The sequence below is a fragment of the Cydia fagiglandana genome, chromosome Z (genome assembly GCF_963556715.1).
Source record: "Cydia fagiglandana chromosome Z, ilCydFagi1.1, whole genome shotgun sequence".
NCBI lineage: Eukaryota > Metazoa > Arthropoda > Insecta > Lepidoptera > Tortricidae > Cydia > Cydia fagiglandana.
Genome location: NC_085959.1, coordinates 29463691 through 29485348, shown reverse-complemented (window position 1 = coordinate 29485348; position 21658 = coordinate 29463691). Strand labels below are relative to the sequence as shown.

General features: G+C 38.1%; 1 protein-coding gene across 1 annotated transcript; it reads left to right on the top strand.

The window, feature by feature from the left end:
* The first annotated feature begins 3604 nt into the window (after nucleotides 1-3604).
* On the top strand, nucleotides 3605-17502 carry LOC134678215 (elongation factor 1-alpha 2). Its single transcript, XM_063536685.1, has 11 exons — nucleotides 3605-3756; nucleotides 4734-4948; nucleotides 5540-5689; nucleotides 5779-5998; nucleotides 7122-7267; nucleotides 10083-10215; nucleotides 10491-10606; nucleotides 12236-12325; nucleotides 15185-15305; nucleotides 15797-15963; nucleotides 16203-17502. The coding sequence occupies exons 2-11, from the start codon at nucleotides 4775-4777 to the stop codon at nucleotides 16272-16274; spliced, it is 1389 nt and encodes a 462-aa protein (XP_063392755.1). The 5' UTR covers nucleotides 3605-3756; nucleotides 4734-4774; the 3' UTR covers nucleotides 16275-17502.
* Nucleotides 17503-21658: the final 4156 nt, after the last annotated feature.

Here is a 21658-nt window from a genome sequence, read left to right as displayed (position 1 = left end):
GACAAATATCGCATTTACCAACATTGGCTGTGGCACTGATGCCCAACAATGGGCCTTTGTTTATTTTGGTAACGTTGGCTAATCAACGATATCATACGATGGCCCAATGATGACAAATATCGCATTTACCAACATTGGCTGTGGCACTGACGCCTAACAATGGGCCTTTGTGTATTTTGGTACCAGTGGCTAAACAACGATAACATTCGTTGGCCCAGTGAGCACAAATATCGCATTTACCAACATTGGCTGTGGTACTGATGCCCAACAATACCAGTTGAGTTTGCATGTGGCGTCACTAGATGGCGTTACTGTCTCCAAACATCGAAGTTATAGTTATTTTCTCGATTATTCCGGATATAATCATAATATTTTTTAAAAGTAACTTATAAATCTAATAGCTATAACTATAAAATTTATACATACATTTAAAAAATTGTATTTTACCAATATTTTCTCAATTTAAATCTCAAAAAACATAAATCTCGCTTACGAAGTTTCGAAGTGCGGTTAGTATATATACAAATTAGAGTGTATAGTAAGTGTACTTGCTTCGGCAGTACATATACTAAAATTGGAACGATACAGAGAAGATTAACAACAACTGCTGCCTAGGGCCTTCATGTGGATACAACCAATGCCTACCGTAGTGTAATTGTGATATTTATCAGCAAAGGCCCAACGTCGTACTACACAACCACTTACTTAACGTAGGGTAACTGTAGGACTCGTAAACAAAAGCCCATTACATAATTAGACTGTAGGCACACTATAAATTACACAACTATGTACCTACGGTAGTATTGTAAGAATCCTACACAAGGCCCAACGTTAAAGTTACAATGTTGGCCCTTTGTGGGACAAGCTGTGTTGGGCCTTCAACCTGGTGCACGACTACCTACCGACCTACCTGACTTGCCGTTGGGTAATTGTTGAATTTGCAAACAGAAGCACAACGAAAAAATTGCCCTTTTTTATTTTTTTGCAGTTGGCCCTACAGCAAGCCATATGGCCAAATGTAACAATTAACCAACCATCAAACAAATGTGTATAGTCCCAACCACGGCCCAACCAAAACCACCACCGTTGAATAATTGTATGATTTATTTAAATAGGCCCAACGAAAAAATTACTCTAATGGCCCTCTGTTGGGAATCTTCGGGAGGGCCTTTGTCGAGGGCCCTCCAGCAAATCGTACTGCCAAATGTAACAATTAACCAACCATCAAACAAATGTGTATAGGCACAACCACGGCCCAACCAAAACCACCACCGTTGAATAATTGTATGATTAATTTAAATAGGCCCAACGAAAAAATTACTCTTATGGCCCTCTGTTGGGAATCTTCGGGAGGGCCTTTGTCGAGGGCCCTCCAGCAAATCGTACGGCCAAATATAACGGTTGCCCAACTAATACGTAAACAAAGGCCCAACAAAATCCCTACAAGAAAATGCTATTAGGGTGACTAATCACATCAGCTCGCCGCGGTCAAGAGGACGAAACCAAACCATAGCTCAAATTTAAAGAAACGCGCATGAAACACCCTTAATATAGGAACGTCCATAGACTACGAAAACCGCTTAGCGTTACTTGTTAGTCTCCATAGGCTACGGTGGCTAAAATCGAGAAAAAAAATGTTTAAAAATGAAGTTTACCAAGGAGCAAGTACCAGAGGGCCTCTAGGAATAGTATTTTATATACAATCGGAATCGTAATATAATAGAGACCTTTTCAGTCGAGTACCGTGTTTAGGCAACGAAGTTCTCATGATCATGCATGAGAACTTCGTCTCACTCTATTATATCAGAATTGTATATAAAATACTATTCCTTCACGAATGCCAATGGCGTGTCGTTCATAGAAACTCATTTTCCACTAGTTTATTGCTTATTCTTTTGATGTTATTCAGTTTTTATTTGTACCTACTTCATCCCATATGAACAGCATGAGAGTGACTGAGTGACTCTTTCTCAACTGAGCACGGGACGACCCGGACTATACCTAATATCTTGCCGGCGTCTCGGGCGACTGCCAGCCGAGACTGCCGACAGCATTGCTTGCAACATTGTCTTCACCACAATGGATTGTTGCGTAGGTATTTGTCGACACTGAACCCACACAATTACTCGTTGCGGCTCCAGAAGATGTGAAGTATCCAGTTAACAACAATTATTTGAAGTTAGTTTGTCACTCATATGTGGCGCAGCGCGCAGCCAAAAACTAGAATCGAATTTGTAACAGACACGAAAAGGGCAAGTAAAGTGACTCGCGACGAGCGAACGTTAACTGAACTCAGGGCATTACGTATTACCTATATCTAAGAACTGGCCTAACGGGCACTAGAAAATGGTACTAATTCAGCGGTGTCACTCACGAATTCGAGCCAATCGCGCGCGTGACGCGAACTCATCAACCAATCGTGTGCGTGATGCGAACTCATCAACCAATCACGTTGTAGCGATGTCACACCGCTGTACAGGCCTCATTCATGCCCCTTAAATCCCATAATTATTGCTTGTAAGACCAGTCCAGAGATATACATCAATGGTTCCCTAGTTGTTATACTCTGGCAAACCCAGTTAATCTGTAGAAACAGGATCGAAATTCAAATTTTCTATGGGAGGGAGGACAAATCCTTTGTGCCTCGTTGAAGTATTATATGAAATAATAATAAGCACATTAATAACTGATAATAACTCAGTGGCCTAATTATAGTTAAATGGCATTTCAATCTGTTTTGAGAAGACGATTATGTTTTGCTCGGAAAATATCCCAGCATAATCTTTGTCGTGTAGTTTTGATTCGTAATTTTTTGTCGAGATAGTATAGCGGTTTTATAGTTGGTCAATCAAATCTTGTCAGTAGAAAAACCGGGCAAGTGCGAGTCGGACTCGCGCACGAAGGGTTCCGTACCATAATGCAAAAAAAGGCAAAAAATACGGTCACCCATCCAAGTACTGACCCCGCCCGACGTTGCCAAAAATCATGTTTGTTGTATGGGAGCCCCACTTAAATCTTTATTTTATTCTGTTTTTAGTATTTGTTGTTATAGCGGCAACAGAAATGCCTATACATCATCTGTGAAAATTTCAACTATCTGGCTATCACGGTTCGTGAGATACAGCCTGGTGACAGACGGACGGACGGACAGCAGAGTCTTAGTAATAGGGTCCCGTTTAACCCTTTGGGTACGGAACCCTAAAAACGTGGCAAATTAAAAAATTGTGGGCTCGAAGGGTTATCGTCCCATAAAAAAATTTAATTTCGCGCCTTTTTCTACTGACAAGATTTGTTTGACCAAGTATACCTAATAATATTAATATTATAATTAAATTATATAATATGTATAATAAATCAGAGCATTTATCGCGTTATTTTTAATTATTATAATATTTTAAATACCCAATCAACGGAATAGGTTGCTTTTGATATCCACATTTTTGCAAAACCACTGGCAGGGTTGGTGAAACAGTTGAACAGAATGAAAATTTTACTCGGTGAAAAGAAAATACTTATATCCGGCATCTTGTTAATCAACGCAGATAAAATACAATATTTGTGATATTCAGTTAAATGGAGACATTAAAATAAAACTAGATATTTATTATATGAAAACCACGAGGAATTTAAATTAATTCATAAAAATAACTAGATAAAAAGTACTAATTTGATTCTATTGATTCGAGTTCCCGGGCGACGTTGCAACGGCGCATGCTCGAAAAGCGCTCTGAAAATTCGCGACTACGGCTGCTGAAGGTGAGTATTCTATATTTTCTTATTATAATCTTATTAGATTTTATTAATTAAGTACCTGTCTTTATGGAAACGCATTTTTCGGATTCTATTGATAATATTATTCAATGTAAATACATTTCGACTTTGTATAATTCTATGTTACGTGCAATTGATTTTGCCGGTAGGTCTTCGATTTAATTGCGCAATTCAATAATCTTTGAAAACTTATGATTTTGATAATTTATTTAGAAAGATTTGTCATTTAATACTTTGTGGTGTATTAGTATACACTGCCAAAAGTATTAAATCTTTTTCGTTATTCTCATTATAAATGTCGTCCTTCAAAGTCTGCAAGTTATCTTAATTTTGCAACAAATATGGGTGTGAAATACATAAACCTAGCTCATTGCTATAAAATATGTCTATATTAGTACCTACTTTGACATATCTTTTGTAGTTTGCCATTTGAAAAGAGACACGTCACCACGTGAGTCTTTAAAACTTTTAAGTTTTCGTTCAAGTACGTAATTGGGGCATATTTTATCAATTGGTTTACGATGTCACTCCTTTGAATGCAAGTATGAATGCAGGAAATTGATCGTCTTTAGATAATTATATACGGACAAGATGGAGGCAGGCATGCGTTGCGCCGGCAAGTCCATGTGTCACGCTCGCCAATAATATACCTATGCGGCTTTAGATTATTCTATTTTCAAACGTGCAAATGTATGCACTTACGCTTATAGCACAGATCAAGTCTCCTAAATTTAGACAATGCATCGACTTATCGTGGCAATACACGAGTTTATTTTCTTTCAATGCGAACAGAAAATTATAACCGTCTTGTCTGAGTGTCTGCACCTAGATTTTACAGTGTGAAAGATATCTTAGAATCGACCGTTGAGCATCAAATTGCATTTAATAAACCTGGAAGAATATATTACTTACATAATTACCACGAAGAACAGTTAGAAATGTGATACGTGTTTTGTCTGTAGGTCCGGTTGGTTTCAAATAAGTAATTTGATAACCGCGTAAGATGGGTAAGGAGAAGACTCATATTAATATTGTGGTGATCGGCCACGTGGACTCCGGCAAGTCCACCACCACCGGCCACCTCATTTACAAATGTGGTGGCATCGACAAACGTACCATCGAGAAGTTTGAAAAGGAAGCCCAGGAGATGGGCAAGGGATCCTTCAAGTATGCTTGGGTAAGTCTCTATTAGGTTCCATCAGCAGGTACCTATCCAGATACAGTAGGAAAAGCATTGGCGCTATTGTTTATAAGATAGGTATCAGTCCAGTTTACATTTTATTATTGTAAAAATATTAAATCTTAAAATAAAATTAAACTTGTTCTGTAAGTGTAAATATATATTTTTTTTTTATTTTGGCACCGAAAGTCCAAAAAAGGTTGCTTGCTGGCCATCACTACCTTATAAAACCCTCAATCCCAAAAATTTACTTATGAAGAAATTCATGAACGTAAGTGAAACTTAATAGGGACTCATTGAAATTCTAAGCTGACCTATAGATTAAGCCGTTTTTAAGTTTTCTCAAAAACCCATTTGTTTATGTCCAATGAATTTCCGCGAGTTAGCAAAAAAGCCGGTTTTCATGATCTAAAGTTTGTAGTTTTTCGCTAATTTTCATTTTCTTAATGTCACGACTTGTCGTTTTGCCTCTACGAATCCTTTTTGCGCAAACCGTGTAAACCATTGTTGTCGGCTAGCATGTAGCGCTACGTCGCTACGACCGTAGTTCAGCGATGAATGTGTTTTTTGAATTGTCTACTATTTTAGGTATTAGACAAGTTAAAAGCAGAGCGTGAGCGCGGTATCACGATCGATATTGCACTGTGGAAATTTGAAACTGCTAAGTACTATGTGACAATCATCGACGCACCCGGACATAGGGACTTCATCAAGAACATGATCACTGGCACTTCCCAGGTAACTAAAGCTGTAAAGTTGCTGTTTTGCGATGAAATGTCTACATAAAGAAGTAAATGGTTAGTTAATTGGATTGATGCAATTTGCAGGCGGATTGCGCTGTTTTAATAGTGGCTGCCGGTACGGGAGAGTTCGAAGCGGGCATCAGCAAGAACGGTCAGACGCGCGAGCACGCGCTCCTTGCCTTCACGCTTGGAGTAAAGCAGCTGGTCGTGGGCGTCAACAAGATGGACTCCACCGAGCCGCCTTACCACGAGGCCCGCTACGAGGAGATCAAGAAGGAAGTGTCCTCTTATATCAAGAAAATTGGTTAGCAGTTTATTCCCATATTATAGTGACTAACCCACAATTTTTCACTTCAAAGTCTGGGCAGAGGTAGCTTAGACTGATTCTACCTATGACGATCTGAGTACAAATACGCGACGATTTCGTAACTTAATAGATTCTACCTATTTAAGATTACTTGACAGCTTTTAAAGAAAGGTATTTTTGAGTTTCGAGGAGAACGGGAAGGTAAGTACCAACCTAATTGTGGCGGAAGCGGTTCGAGCGAGCAAATATAGCACAGTCAATGCCGGCTTGCACCTTTTACTTGCATTCCATTCGACCTTCAGTACAATCGTTTGGTTACTTCCCATTTGTCCTTTAGAACAGAAGTAGGTACCTATTTCACGAATTTAAAATTGCAGGAACTAAAATAGATAACATAAACTATATAGCAAAAAGGCTTCTGCTAATTATCTTTTGATGCAATACTAAATTTGGATACTTATCTACTTATCTCTTGGTTTGTATACGTAATTACGTACGTAGTTTTAATTAGCGAATCTAATTATAGAGACCTTTAAAAATCGAAACCCCAAATAGGTACTGGTAAAGCGCTTCAAATACCTTAATTCAGTATCTGACGACAGTGACGCAGCATAACGTAGAAGTGAGATGCAGATAGGTATCTCTCTACCGTATCTAACATATAGCTGCGTCCCTGACGTAAGAAAACCGCGCTGTTTCCGAATTCATAAGAAAACAGCCATTTTCTCCAATGTTGTCAGAATATGCACCTTGACTCCTAAGTTGCACTGCAATGCAATATGCACGTTGATTTAAATATTCTTGGATGACATAAAGTAAGTACATATGTTTAGTTTCGTCTTTTCGCCGCCAACTATCAATGAAGTAATTCAAAGTGTCATGAACGCCAAGTCACTAATTGCACGTAATGAACCCGATACCTAGTGTAACATCAAGTCGCGTGTGGGGCACGGAATGTACTGACTTTATATCAAGTCAATGGCGGCGAAAAGGTTAGTTAGTTATCCTGGGCTTTTTCCGCAAATCGACAACCATTGGGCCTATTTTGCGTAAAAGTTAAGTACCTAAGTAATTTAATATTCATTGCCAAGTGTCGAAACTGCATGTGAACTGTGTACAGGCTACAACCCGGCCACCGTGGCGTTCGTGCCCATCTCGGGCTGGCACGGCGACAACATGCTGGAGCCCTCCGACAAAATGCCCTGGTTTAAGGGGTGGACCGTCGAACGCAAGGAGGGCAAAGTAGAGGGGAAGTGTCTCATTGAGGTAACGCACACTATTTTTTATTTTATTTTTGTACTTTTTGTCACATTACCTATCACAGATTAAATATTAATAGTACTAAGTACAGAATACTCACTCTTTAACAAAACGCGTCTGTTACGGTCAGCACAGATATGGCCGCTAGGTGGCGACAGCGCCACGCGCGGCTTATGGCAAACCCCAAAATTAGGGCCGAACGGATGTACTTTTAGCTACCTGTAGCAAAGCGACGAAATCGCGGAGTGAGACACGCCTGACATTATGTAACTAAAGCTCTACCACAACTTAGAAAAGGAATAATTAGAGGAATACCTTTACCTACATCAAATATATAAATAGGTATTAGGTAATTGTAGGATTTTCCAGCAGATTTTTTATACCTATAATATAATGTATACATCAGGTACCTATACCTATAAAACAAACGGTTCATTAAGTTGTTACATTTTTAAAGCCAATATTTTGTACATTGATACACAATAATTATATCATCTCTACATAGGGTTACCAGATACAAATTTAGAATTTCCTGATAAAATTCCTGATTTCCGAATATTTTTCCTGACATTCATATTTTTGACGATGACGGGGGGACGGGGGGTTCTAGCCTTTATGGCTGCTCTACACGATGGGCCCGATGGGCCACCATACTGGCCAGCTAAATAGCTGGGCCATCGTGTAGAGGAGCTCTTACCCTCGCATGGCCATCTCGTTGGTCCAGCGCTGTGCCATCATGTAGAGGAGCCATTAGCGGTGGCCACCCGATTGAGCCGATAACCGCGTTTTATTAATTTAAGTTTTATTTAATTTATTATTTGTATTCATTTAAGTCAATAAAAAGGAACTTTATAAAACAGTCTATCAATTCAAAAAATTCCTGACTATTTCGTGTTCCGTCCCCATTCCTGACATGTCAGGAAAATTCCTGTCATCTGGTAACCCTATCTCTACACCATTCCACTATCCCGGGGTTAGCGGTTAAACCATTAACCCAGTGTCAAATTGTACTAATATTTGGTAACCATAGCAACTCCAGGTTTAAGCGGTTAGTGGAATAGTGTAAGTGGCGCGTATATACTCGTAAACGCGTCTACGGGGACGATCTTAACCTTTTGGACGCCAATGACCGATATATCCGCACCGCCGGTCCAACGCCAAAGACGGATTAATCGGTCACAGACCAAAGAGCAACATAGACCTACGTGCATATGCATAAAATTCAATTTCAGTTTTGACACTTCGGTGACGTGGCGTCCGAGTGACTGCTTTTATGTTTGACATGGCGTCAAAAAGGTTATGGAAAGCCCATATCTACTTTAAATTCGGAACCATTCACTTTCGTCTGATTGTATGGAATACCGAAGGTCGATCGCTCGACTTCGCGACAGACTGCTATTACCTATTACCTTCTGATATATTCTCACTGTTTATTTATGAGAAGCGATAAAACTAATATTTCCGTATTTTGCTGCACCAAGAAGTTAAATGTCATCTAAATAATGAACTAATAATAATTCAAACATATGCATATTACCTACTTAAATGCATAATGTTTGAATCTTTTTTAAGTCTGCTTAACAACTGTAGGTACCTTCTGCACATATTTGTGCAGAGTTTAGCTGTGTATTATTTGGCGATAAAACCTAATCTATTACATATTTATTTTGGGCGAAATCTCTACAAGTTTACTAAAAATAGAGAATATCAGGTCTGAAGTCCCAAATGGCATTCGGTGCGCACAAGGTCGTCCTTCGAACTCGTTCTACGGACCGCTCTCCTTTGACCTTTTAGTTTCAATTTTAGCTTGTCGCGGACGCCTTACGGCATTTAACATTTACATACCTAATGTTATTCTGTGCCCATTATTCCATCTGATTCGGATTTATTTCATGTTATTCTTTGATGCAAAAGAGCGTACAGTCAAGTGTAAAAATATGGGTGTAGACAACTTTACCTACCTACTCAAAATATGTCTCAATAGTTCTTAATTCCATGACATAAGAGCTTATGGAACATATTTTTGAGTTGATTTGTGCACCAATATTTTAACACTTGACTGTACCTTCGCGGCACTTTTAATAATAAAACAACTAAACAACTTTTAATAAAACAGATTGACGGACATGACGAAACTCTATTAAGGTGACAATTGTTACTAGCTTCGCAAAATAAGTACTTAATTAAAATGTTGGTGGCAAACAAGCACACCGCCAGTCCGATGGCAAGCGGTTACCATAGCCTATGAAAGCCTGTGACGCCAGTAACAGTGATGTCGACAATTGTCGCTCCTGTCACCGTGGTGAAATAGGGGCCTGAATTAGGATGTGGGATCATCCAGCACCATCTCATTGCCTTGTTAGAGCTCGATTATGTGGGAAGTATAGTGTCCAAATTTCCATAGCCCGGTTAAAATTGTTACTGTATTACTTATAACTAGGGAATTTGCGTAGTTTATAAAGCTCGACTCCCTGTAAAGACTTGCCCTCTTAGGAGATTTGTCCAAATAGGCTCCAGAGTTAAAAACTGACTATGGTAAACGATACACTATATGGGAGGCATACCACCCCTTTGCCTGATCAAGAATATATTTACACTAGATTGAATAAGTCAGTACAGTACTCATCAGCAGACAGGCAATGGGATTACCGTATCCCATTTTTTTTCTGGTTTACAGAAACATATCTGACTGTACAGTTGCAAATCTATGTAAAGTACTTATTATGACACACCTGCTCTTCGCGGCCTGGTAAAGGATGAAAGCACCGCAGTCGCTTAGCTATACGCTGCTGTGTACGTACTAACGTAATGTATGTGTCAGGCGCTGGACGCGATCCTGCCGCCGTCGCGGCCCACGGAGAAGCCGCTGCGGCTGCCGCTGCAGGACGTGTACAAGATCGGCGGCATAGGCACCGTGCCCGTCGGCCGCGTCGAGACCGGCATCCTCAAGCCCGGTAAGTGCTCCCAACTCCCAACATTCCATTTATAAGTACCAACATTTATTGTGTCAAGCCACTTGCATCATAGGTACAGTCAAGTATAAAAATATGGGTGCACAAATCATCTCAGAAATATGTCCCATGGCTCTTATGTCAGCGAATTAAGAACTACGGGACATATATATGAGTAAGTAGTATACACCCATATTTTTACACTTGACTGTACCTAAAAGTTTTGATCAAATAGTATTTTGACAGTATTATGTAACCTTAATAATTTCTGATATCAGGCATGGTGGTTGTATTTGCGCCGGCGGCCATCACCACCGAGGTGAAGTCCGTGGAAATGCACCACGAGGCGCTGCAAGAGGCGATGCCCGGTGACAACGTCGGATTTAACGTCAAGGTAAAGTACCTACCATCATCTGCAGGTGAGTAGTGTTAATTTGGTTAACCGCGAATAGGGCCTCAAAGTAACTAAGATTGATTTAAGCCATTAACTTAGATGAAACGAAAAAACCGGGCAAGTGCGAGTCGGACTCGCGCACGAAGGGTTCCGTACCATAAAGCAAAAAAAAAACGGAAAAAAATGCAAAAAGAAAACGGTCACCCATCCAAGTACTGACCACGCCCGACGTTGCTTAACTTTGGTCAAAAATCACGTTTGCTGTATGGGAGCCCCACTTAAATCTTTATTTTATTCTGTTTTTAGTATTTGTTGTTATAGCGGTAACAGAAATACATCATCTGTGAAAATTTCAACTGTCTAGCTATCACGGTTCGTGAGATACAGCCTGGTGACAGACAGACGGACGGACGGACGCACGGACGGACGGACAGCGAAGTCTTAGTAATAGGGTCCCGTTTTACCCTTTGGGTACGGAACCCTAAAAATCGAGAATTGAATATTAAGAAAAACTAATAACACGAACCAAGAAGGTAATACAGTCTCCCGCAATAATCTGTTACTCTTCGAAGTCCGCAAAAATATGTAATGCGACCTTATGGCTCTAATATCTGGGAGACAGAGCTTTACTCGGAAAACTCTTGTAAGGTATAGTCGGGTAATTTCGTATGTCGGATAATTCCGAAAATTCGATGAAAGTAACCCAAAATTCCATCACAATAAGAGTCCGTTTTCGGAATTATCCAACGGTTTTCGACATTCGTAACTGCCCGAATATACCTTAATCCTAAAAAAATACCCTTTATTAGGCCGCAAAAACCAGCGTGGCTTGTATCTTATAGCTATTTATTGTAAGAATTATCCAGATCTTCTACATATAAGCAATCTTAACTCTTAATAATGATTTAATATTTTGTGAGAAACCTGATTGAAGTAAATGTAGTACTGGTATATGTGGGAAACATATTTCCCTCTGCCAGTTGAAGGGTTAAATGTACAGATGCGGAAAATTTCTAAACGGTTGGAAAGTTCTAAGAAATTTAAATAAATATCAGTATATATTTTGGAAACGGAATGTTTGCATCTCCAAACAAAATATAAGATTTTCTGAAATATTCCTGTGTTTAAAACTACAATTTCAGAAACTTTTCCGCTGAAAAGTTTCTGAAATTGTAGTTTTAAACACAGGAATATTTCAGAAAATCTGCAAGAGCGCGTTTAACTACTGATGTGCCGCTGCACATCAGTAGTTAAACGCGTTCTTTTGCGTAGGTACTTAATTGAATGCCTGCGCTGCGTAAAGGAATTATTCCATGTTCATGTTTGTTATTATATCATGATATGATGGAACCCTTGGTGCGCGATGATGGAACCCAGCACTTGCAATGACCGGTTTTGTTGTAATCTCAACTCGTGAACCGTGGGTGTGGCGAGTTGTTCTTTTGGATTCGTGACAGGGTTCATTGAAATACAATACCTATATGAAATCGAGTGTTATTTGAAAGTAGCTCTTAGAACACTGCTATGTTGATTTCACAATAATATAGATCAAGGTTGTTGGAGTCGAAATAGTTAGTTAAGGTGATGCAATAGAAAGTGAAGGCAAGTTTGTGCGTTTGTGCATTTCAGAACGTGTCGGTGAAGGAGCTGCGCCGCGGCTACGTGGCCGGCGACTCCAAGAACTCGCCCCCCAAGGGCGCCGCCGACTTCACCGCGCAGGTTGTTCACCCTCGCTAACTCCGCTTTATGCACATTTCATACAATACAACACTATAGACATACCTAGTCTCTAACTGTGCACCCAAAGGAATTTGCAGTTGTAATACTTACGATTATTTCGCACCTTTGCCGTACCTACCGACCTAAAAAGCATAGATAGACTATTAGCCCCCAACATCACTGAATGCCAGTGGACGGTAGTACTTACTATTAGTTATTCTGTGCCAGTGGCCTCGGGTTTTTAAGTAGTATGTTACGTCTAGTTTACTACATCATTTTTAATTAAGTATCTATTGAATTACCTAAGCGCTATCGTAATCGTGTAGTCCAGGCAAGTAAAAAGTATCCCACCAAAAACATAAATGTAAAAAAGGAGAGCCAAGTTCAATACAAAAATTATGCTTGGCTGTGGGGCTCGCCGCAAAAAGAATGGAGATCTATAGTCCGTTTTTTTTAGCATTAGAAAGAACTCCGCAGAAGGAGGCGTGTAGTTTTTATCAGGCTCGTTAATTGTTAATAATTATTGAATTATCTAATGTAGCATGGTCAATACATATAATTTACTTCAAATTGTTACCGCTAAAAGTGCCAGATTTAGAACCACAAGCGAACTTCTGCGAAGTTCTTTCTAATGCTAAAAAAAACGGACTATAAATGAGTGCCACTGCCAAGTTCTATGCAAAATCCAAATATGTATTTATAGGAACAAAATAACATTATAAACAAGTATTAAACTCTATTGCTTTGCTTTATTGGATACCTATAACAATTGCTGTTATTTAAAAAAATGTGAGATCTTAAAGTAGGTTAGATTTGACTTGGCCAGTTTTCATTACATCAATCATTTTATATATATTGTAATTCTGATAAAACCTGGCCAAGCCAAATCTAACCTACTTTAAGATCTCACATTTTTTTAAATAACAGCAATTGTTATAAGTATCCAATAAAGCAAAGCAATAGAGTTTAATACTTGTTTATAATGTTATTTTGTTCCTATAAATACATATTTGGATTTTGCATAGAACTTGGCAGTGGCACTCATTTAGATCTCCATTCTTTTTGCGGCGAGCCCCACAGCCAAGCATAATTTTTGTATTGAACTTGGCTCTCCTTTTTTACATTTATGTTTTTGGTGGGATATCAATACTTTTTGTAAAGAAAACTAGGCAGGTATTGAGATTTAATGTTTATTCTTGTGTTTCCGCTGTATGGTTTTTACTTCTGTTCTTTGTCTAATTATGTGGTGCCGCGCGCCGCCGACGACACACCGTTGGCCGGTTGTTTAGAGCGTATTACAAGTTTTTTGTATGGGGACACCACATATTTTTTGACTAAACTTTATTTTAATATAGCAAATATAATAATACATATATTGGGGTAGTTTCAAATATCTGCTTGTAACGGTTCCAACGCTACAATAAAAAAATATTTTTTTGTATGGGGACCCCCCCTATTTTTTAACTTTTTTTTATTTTTAGATTTTTTCCTACGCTTACACACAATAACCGAGCTGGATTCCAAATTTCATCCTTCTAGGTCATCTGGAAGTAGGTTAGGTTTAGGTACTTATATGTCAGTCCCAATAAAAAATGGTTTTTTTGTATGGGGACCCCCCCTATTTTTAAACTTTATTTTATTTTTAGATTTTTTCCTACGGTTACACACAATAACCGAGCTGGATTCCAAATTTCATCCTTCTAGGTCATCTGGAAGTAGGTTAGGTTTAGGTACTTATATGTCAGTCCCAATAAAAAGTGTTTTTTTTTGTATGGGGACCCCCCCTATTTTTTAACTTTATTTTATTTTTAGATTTTTTCCTACGGTTACACACAATAACCAAGCTGGATTCCAAATTTCATCCTTCTAGGTCATCTGGAAGTAGGTTAGGTTTAGGTACTATAAGTCATAAGTCAGTCTTAAAATTTACGACTTTTTGACCTTCATACCTTTATAACCGTTTGAGCTAGCTTCATGAAATTTGGGCTTCTAGATATCCTTATGGATATAATTAAACACACGTAGTTTTATGTGTTTACGTCAAAGATGTTTTGAGTTATAGAAGGGTCAAAAGTGGCACCAAGTGGTTCGTGTAATATTACACTCGGCGCTGGCTAGCCAGTTCCTTTGCTTGAACTTGGCTTGACACGCTGCCGCGTGTCTAGATACTAAACATTACCACTTAATTGGGGAAATGTCTAGTAAGTATTGTATTGTTAGGCTAACAAAGCAATGGTTACCGGGCGCTGAGAAACAAGCATCATTAATCTGAATGCAGCTTGTGAGCTTGCACAATAATGAATGCTCTTTACTGGTTGCAGTGTACCTACCTATATTAATTTGAAGCCCCCTCCACACTCGCGTTCGCGGCTTCGCTCTGCGATTCGCACTCTTGTGTGGAGAAGGCTTAACGAAATATCATTTGCAACGGCCTCTCGAACAACTTATGGCGAATCGGTGCAAATTATACATTTTTGTCAACTGTGTATTAAATAGGTACATAAACAATAAGTTAATTAAATTGGTTTTAAACGAAATAGCAATGTCGAATATCAATTATTTGACACAATGGTCTTGCACAATTATGAATTAGGGACAAAGTAGAATCTTGAGAACAATATCAGAAACATTACAAAATTATATTAAATAAGTAACCTGTTTCAAGTATTTAATATCAAGTGCTTCGCCAGTAAAACGTAAAATATTCTACTGTCTTACCGGACTGCATAAATATCAAAAAAACTGGACTGGAAAAATTATACTTCTGTGCTTAATTTTTTGCCACGCGCGGTAGGTATATATAATAATATAACTCGCATATAGCATAATTCGCTCTATAGTGGATGTATGCCTGCGCAGGTGATCGTGCTGAACCACCCGGGACAGATCAGCAACGGCTACACGCCGGTGCTGGATTGCCACACGGCGCACATCGCCTGCAAGTTCGCCGAGATCAAGGAGAAGTGCGACCGCCGAACCGGTACGTGTACACTCCTGTTATTGCTCCGACGTAGGTACAGTCCACGTCGAAGATATGTTTACACTTTTGAACCTTACTTCCTTTGTATATAATAAGGCAAAATATGTCTTTGACGTCGATTTTACACGTGTTTCCAAACATTTAGGAAGCATTCGCGGAACCAAAGCGTTTAGGTTCTTTCCATAATTTAATAAAACGGGATCGGATCGGTAACATACCGGCGAGTGAACGCTGAACATGTAGCTATCATATATCTGTGGCTGTAGGTATCATGGGAATAATACGCACGCAGATACACATTGGGTATTATAATAAGGTATTATCGATAAACATTAAAGGAGAAAATGGTATGATCCTAACTTTATTTTTATTACGGCCAGTATGGTTCAATTAAGTGATTAAATAATTTATCTAGAAATGGTGAATGATAAATCTAGGAAGGTATAAAACGGTCTTAATACTTACTGTTGTTAACTTGTTATTGCGATTAGGCAAAACCACGGAGGTGGACCCGAAGTCGATAAAGTCTGGCGACGCGGCAATCGTGACGCTGGTGCCGACCAAGGCGCTGTGCGTCGAGTCCTTCTCGGAGTTCCCGCCGCTCGGCCGCTTCGCCGTGCGCGACATGCGCCAGACCGTCGCCGTCGGCGTCATCAAGGTAACACACCACTCTCGACTTTAATGTGGGCTCTGTCCACTCAGAATCAAATAGATCGTGACGTACAAAGTGGCCAAATATATCAGTATAAATGGTTTTACGGAGGGAAATCGATCTGCAATATTTTTAGGACACTTTAATGGAATTCGTAAAGTAGCCTTCTGGCCATACACTTGCGGCTGGGGGGTAACTGCGAGTTGATAACTTATCAAACAGCTAACCAACTGTTTTTCTTACAGAGTGTCAACTTTAAAGAAGTCACCACTGGAAAAATCACGAAGGCTGCCGAGAAGGCCCAGAAGAAGAAATAACTATGGAGCAGTTTAAATATAATACTGCAGCCGGTGAACATCGTCCGCTGCGCAACGCCTCGTTCTGTCGTGCTCCTCTGTACGGTTCCGGTCATCCCCCCTTCCCCTATCGCTAGCCCGCCGGCCACCGGCGCCCCGCGCGACCCCCTCGTAGCCTCCCTTACTCATCGGAGCTTCTTCACTGGTGACATCACGCTCATCCCTCAAGTATGCATTTATCATAGCACGATATTGTTAAAGTTAGTTCGTTTTAGTTACGCTTACGTGTTAAGTTTATGTATTTGTGATTATTTTAGTCGTAAGTTACTCTCAAAGTTTGAGTTTCCATATCTACAAGCTCGTTACGTTTTGTTTTTTCATCGCAAGGAGTTCAGAAGGAAAACCAATGGTATTGTGGTTGAATTTTTAAACCACGTCACAACACAAAATTCGCTAACTTGTACGATTAAGGGCGAATTTTCTTCAAATATGTATACTTTTTCATTTATACCGAGCTCATCAAAAACTCTGGTAAAACTTTGTAGAACTATTATAGTACTGAACTCTTTTTTTCTGTCCAATTGCTAGGTGTAAAGAGTTATAGTAATGCGTTAGTACTCAAAAATTTATTGGATATAATATTGCTGTCTACCTCCAGGAAGTTTTTTTCACTAGCTTTAGAAATTTGTTGTGCACCTTGATACTTAAGTAGGTATTGGAAATATTTAAGTATTTACATAATTTTTAAACATGTTAGTTGATTTATTCTACTTCCGTAATACCCTAATAGTGGCGGAGGAGTGAATTAATGTGTCAACATGACGAATAGAAAGCAAAGGGTCCGTTGATTATAAATCTGTTCCCTAAAGTTGAGTACTTACTGAGTTACATCAGTCGCATCGCATTAGACGTTAAACGTCTCTAACAACAATTGGGAAAGTGTGAGCTGTAGATAATTCAATGTTATGCTTTGTTGTTAGTTATATAAAAGATAGTCATATTTATAATTTCACAAACATAATTTAAAACTAACGTCATTATTGTGTAGGGTTTAATAATTCAAAGCAATAAATCCATTACGTTGTTCTTTTCAAATTTTATGAATTATGATATGATACATAGTAAATGTACAACTTCTTACATAAAACAAAACTCATTTTAAGCTAATGTAACTTTGTAATGTGTTTTCAATAATTTTGTAAAGACCTTTGATCCCGATAAACCAATAAAGAAGCTACTGGTATAAGAATGACTTGTTCATTTAACCCTAAAAATGTTTTCACCTCATTGCAGCAGCTCGAACAGGTGTAGGTAGGTACTTCGCTGCTTAACCTTTTTGCCGCCATTTGTGTGCTGCTCTGGCGCGGCACCACCATAATTAAAATCATTATGGTGAAATGACGTACGGTGAACGTACCTACACACACAGGAGCGAAAACTAGTGTGTTCGCGCGAACTGTAAATTTTTCTCTCCTGTGGGCAATAGTTAACAGCTTGAGGGTATGTAAGTAATGATTTTATCATAGTTCTCTAAATAAAACTAGGACCTTTTCACGTGGATAAGGGTTAAATAAGAAAATAAATCTTTATAGCTCTTAACTCTTGTGTATGTCAACAGGAAAGACGTAACACAGTTTTCTGTTTGACCCATAGTATAATGGTTATTCCAGCTAGTTACCACCAAGTTCTTACCAGTGGTAACTCTGGGAATTTTTTTCCCACCTTTTCCAGTGGTAACTACTGGGAAAACAAATTCCCACTAGTTACCACCAACTCGGCTTGGTGGTATCTACTGGGAATTTATTCCTGATCACGATCACGATCGAAATTGCGCCGGACCGTACCAAGGTCGCGGTCCGGTGCGGTCATCTATAGTCACTATTAAGCCCCCCATAGTCTGTAGGAATCCGGCCTGTTTTGAAAAAAGTCGTCGACATCTCTTCTAAATACCTAAAACTGGTATGGATGTGTTCCTCGTGATCTCTAGAATACGAATTGACCGGTTTTAGTTTATGGAGGGGGGGACGTAACGAAAAAAAGGGGGGCAAAGATGGCGGCCGACCATCATTGATATTTGTTCACATCTTGAGTCCTATGGGACCGATCGGTTCGTGTGAGGTGTCTTTTGAAAGAGTATTAAACGTGCTATTATTGTTTCATAATGACCGTAGTCATAACTGTAGTCGTTTACAAAATATTTTATAATATTAGATTTTTTACCGTGCATGGATGGCATAAGTACTGCTTAAATATGCGTCTAACTTAATAAATTACAACTATACCGCAATTATTTTATTACAAAATATACGAGACATTTCATTAGCTTACCAAAAACATAAGTTTTATTGGTGTATGATATTATATAACCAAGTAATAACGAATTTTGCTCAGCATGGGTCACTACACAGCGTCACGTAAATGGCGGGCGACCGACGTCAACTTTTCATTATTTCTCGGGTTCTAATTTATTGATCAATTGGTGATAGATACCATTTGAAAGAATATTAAACGTACTATAATTGGTTTTCAATAACTGTAGTCATAACTTTAGTCATTTTTAAAATAATTGAAAACATGTAATTTTTTACCGTGCATGCATATGAGTACTACTAAAACATGCTTCTAACTCAATAAATTATAACTTTACCGCAATTAATGTTATTACAAAATATACGAGACATTTCATAAGCTTTCCAAAAACATAAGTTTTATTGGTGTATGATATTATATAACCAAGTAATAATGAATTTTGTCCAGCATGGGTCACTGCGCACTGTCATATAAATCCCAACAGATAATTAGGCGACACTTAGCACCTATTTTCTTACCTAAATACATAGCCTGGCTAGATATCTAGAATAGCTACATATTTAGTCTTAGTTTACAGTTTACAGGCTCTGGTGACATAAAAGTGTTTTTAAAGGTTCATCTAAAGATTTAAGATCTACAGTAGCTGTTTTGGGCGCTATAATGCATGTTAAGCTGCTAGTGTTATAGCTTATAGCTCAAAGTGAATTGAACAAGCTTAACAGCTATATGAGTAATAATCTGCAATTTGCACTTAAGGTTCTAAACGTGTGATAAAGTCTTCTACTTATAGCTTTTTATATCGCAATCGCTACCTAACTCTCTTGTATGACTTACAGTCGAATAGAGAAGTTGTGAGTCGCTATTATAGATCTAAGATCATGTAGTTACAGACGAGCGTTATTTAAATACCGTAGCACTCTCTAATCTCATAACTGTCAATAGAGTCATACGTATAAGCTAAAACTACAATGCCAAACGCCAATGAATCAATAGATAAGCGAAAACTATAAATTAGACCGTAAAATAAAATAGTAAATAAATATAGATATTTTATTCAATAATGACTTGTTTTTATTTACTCGCCATTAGATTTTACTTCAAGTTATCACATTGTGAGCTTACAAAAATGCAACGAAAGTAGATAGTGGCAAAGGAAAATAATGTGCAATTACCTTCTTGAGTGCCTAATCGCCTATTACAAATGTTGACCATAAATGCTTATTTAACATCTAAAGCTGAAACGATCACCTATGTGGACCTACGCTGCTACTCAAATAGTTTGCATCCTGGAGCGTGCGGCGCAAATATCCATTTAAAACGCCACAAGCCTCAGATCTCAAGACAATTTTAAATTATTAACTACGGAGTGGGTTTGAAAACGTTTTACGTGTAGACGTGAGTCAAATAACAACACAGATATTAAGTACTTTATATACAGTGGTCTTGCAACCATGAAATGGCTTTTGTCAAAACATACTTAAGTTTCCTGTGATAAAAGACAAAACAAACAAACCATCATTTTATATCGATATTTTATAACATAACCTCACATTTTGGATACGTACATTATAAAATGTACTGTCTAACAATAATAGAATGCTGCTGGTAGACCAACAAGCAAACACACGGCGCGGCGAGCGCCTTCTACCAGGCGCTCGCCGCGCCGTGTGTTTGCTTGCTTGCTTGGCGAAATTGGTCCTGGCATACATATATGTTTATAGTTGTACGCTAACTAAACAATATTTTTGGAAAGTTAATCAATAGTTTGTTGATTTTAACCCAAAAATTTCTCGCTATATTTACTACATTATCTCTTTCTCAAATTATTTCAGCCACTAAGCAAACCTCTTAGGTAAAAATTAAACATCATATTTAATATTTTTTTAAATGGTTAATTTTGGGCCTGAGATTTCAAACAATCAAATATTCACAGAAAATTTAATATGCTTGCACATGGTATCCACCAAGTATTAGAAAAATAGAACCGGAAATATAATGAAAACTCAACGATGGCCGGGCGGCATTTACGTGACGGTGCACAGTATCTTTGCTGAACAATTAATGATTACATAGTTATACAACATTATACAGCAATAAAACTTATATTTTTGGATAGCTAATAAAATTTCCCGTATATTTTGAAAACATTTATTGCGGTGATGTTATAATCTATTGAGTTAGAAGCATGTTTTACCAGTACTTGGTCCATGCACGGTAAAAATCATATATTTTCAATTATTTTGTAAATGACTACAGTTATGACTACGGTTATTAGAAATCAATTATAGTACGTTTAATATTCTTTCTAAAGGTATCCATCACCAATTGATCAGTAAAATATAACCCGAGAAATAATGAACAGTTGAGGTCGGTCGCCCGCCATTTACGTGTCAGCGTTTAGTGACCCATGCTGAACAAAATTCGTAATTACTTGGTTATATAATATCATACACCAATAAAACTTATATTTTTGGAAAGCTAATTAAATTTCACGTACATTTTGTACGAATATTATTGGTGTAAAGTTATAATTTATTGAGTTAGACGCATATTTTATCAGTACTTATGCCATCCATGCACGGTAAAAAAATCATATATTTTAAAATATTTTGTACATTACTAAAGTTATGACTACAGTTATTAGAAACCAATTATAGTACGTTTCATAACCTTTCAAATAGTACCTATCACTAATTGATCAATAAATTAGAACCCGAGAAATAATGAAAAGTTGACGTCGGTCGCCCGCCATTTACGTGACGCTGCGTAGTGACCCGTGCTGAACAAAATTCGTAATTACTTGGTTATATAAGATTATACACTAATAAAACTTATATTTTTGGAAAGCTAATGAAATTTCTCATATATTTTGTAATAACATTAATTGCGGTAAAGTTATAATTTATTGAGTTAGACGCATGTTTTGTCAGTACTAATGCCATCCATGCAAGGTGAAAAATCGTATATTTAAATTTTTTTTGTAAACGACTACAGTTATGACTACAGTTATTATGAAACAATAATAGCACGTTCAATACTCTTTCGAAAGACACCTCACATGAACCGATAGGTCCCATAGGATTCAAGATGTGAAC

Excerpts from the sequence above, each read along its gene's own strand:
- LOC134678215 (XM_063536685.1), top strand. The coding sequence starts at position 4,775 with ATGGGTAAGGAGAAGACTCATATTAATATTGTGGTGATCGGCCACGTG. Across the intron at positions 5,999-7,121 it reads CTCTTATATCAAGAAAATTG|GCTACAACCCGGCCACCGTG; the intron begins GTTAGCAGTTTA and ends AACTGTGTACAG. Across the intron at positions 15,964-16,202 it reads TCGCCGTCGGCGTCATCAAG|AGTGTCAACTTTAAAGAAGT; the intron begins GTAACACACCAC and ends TTTTTCTTACAG.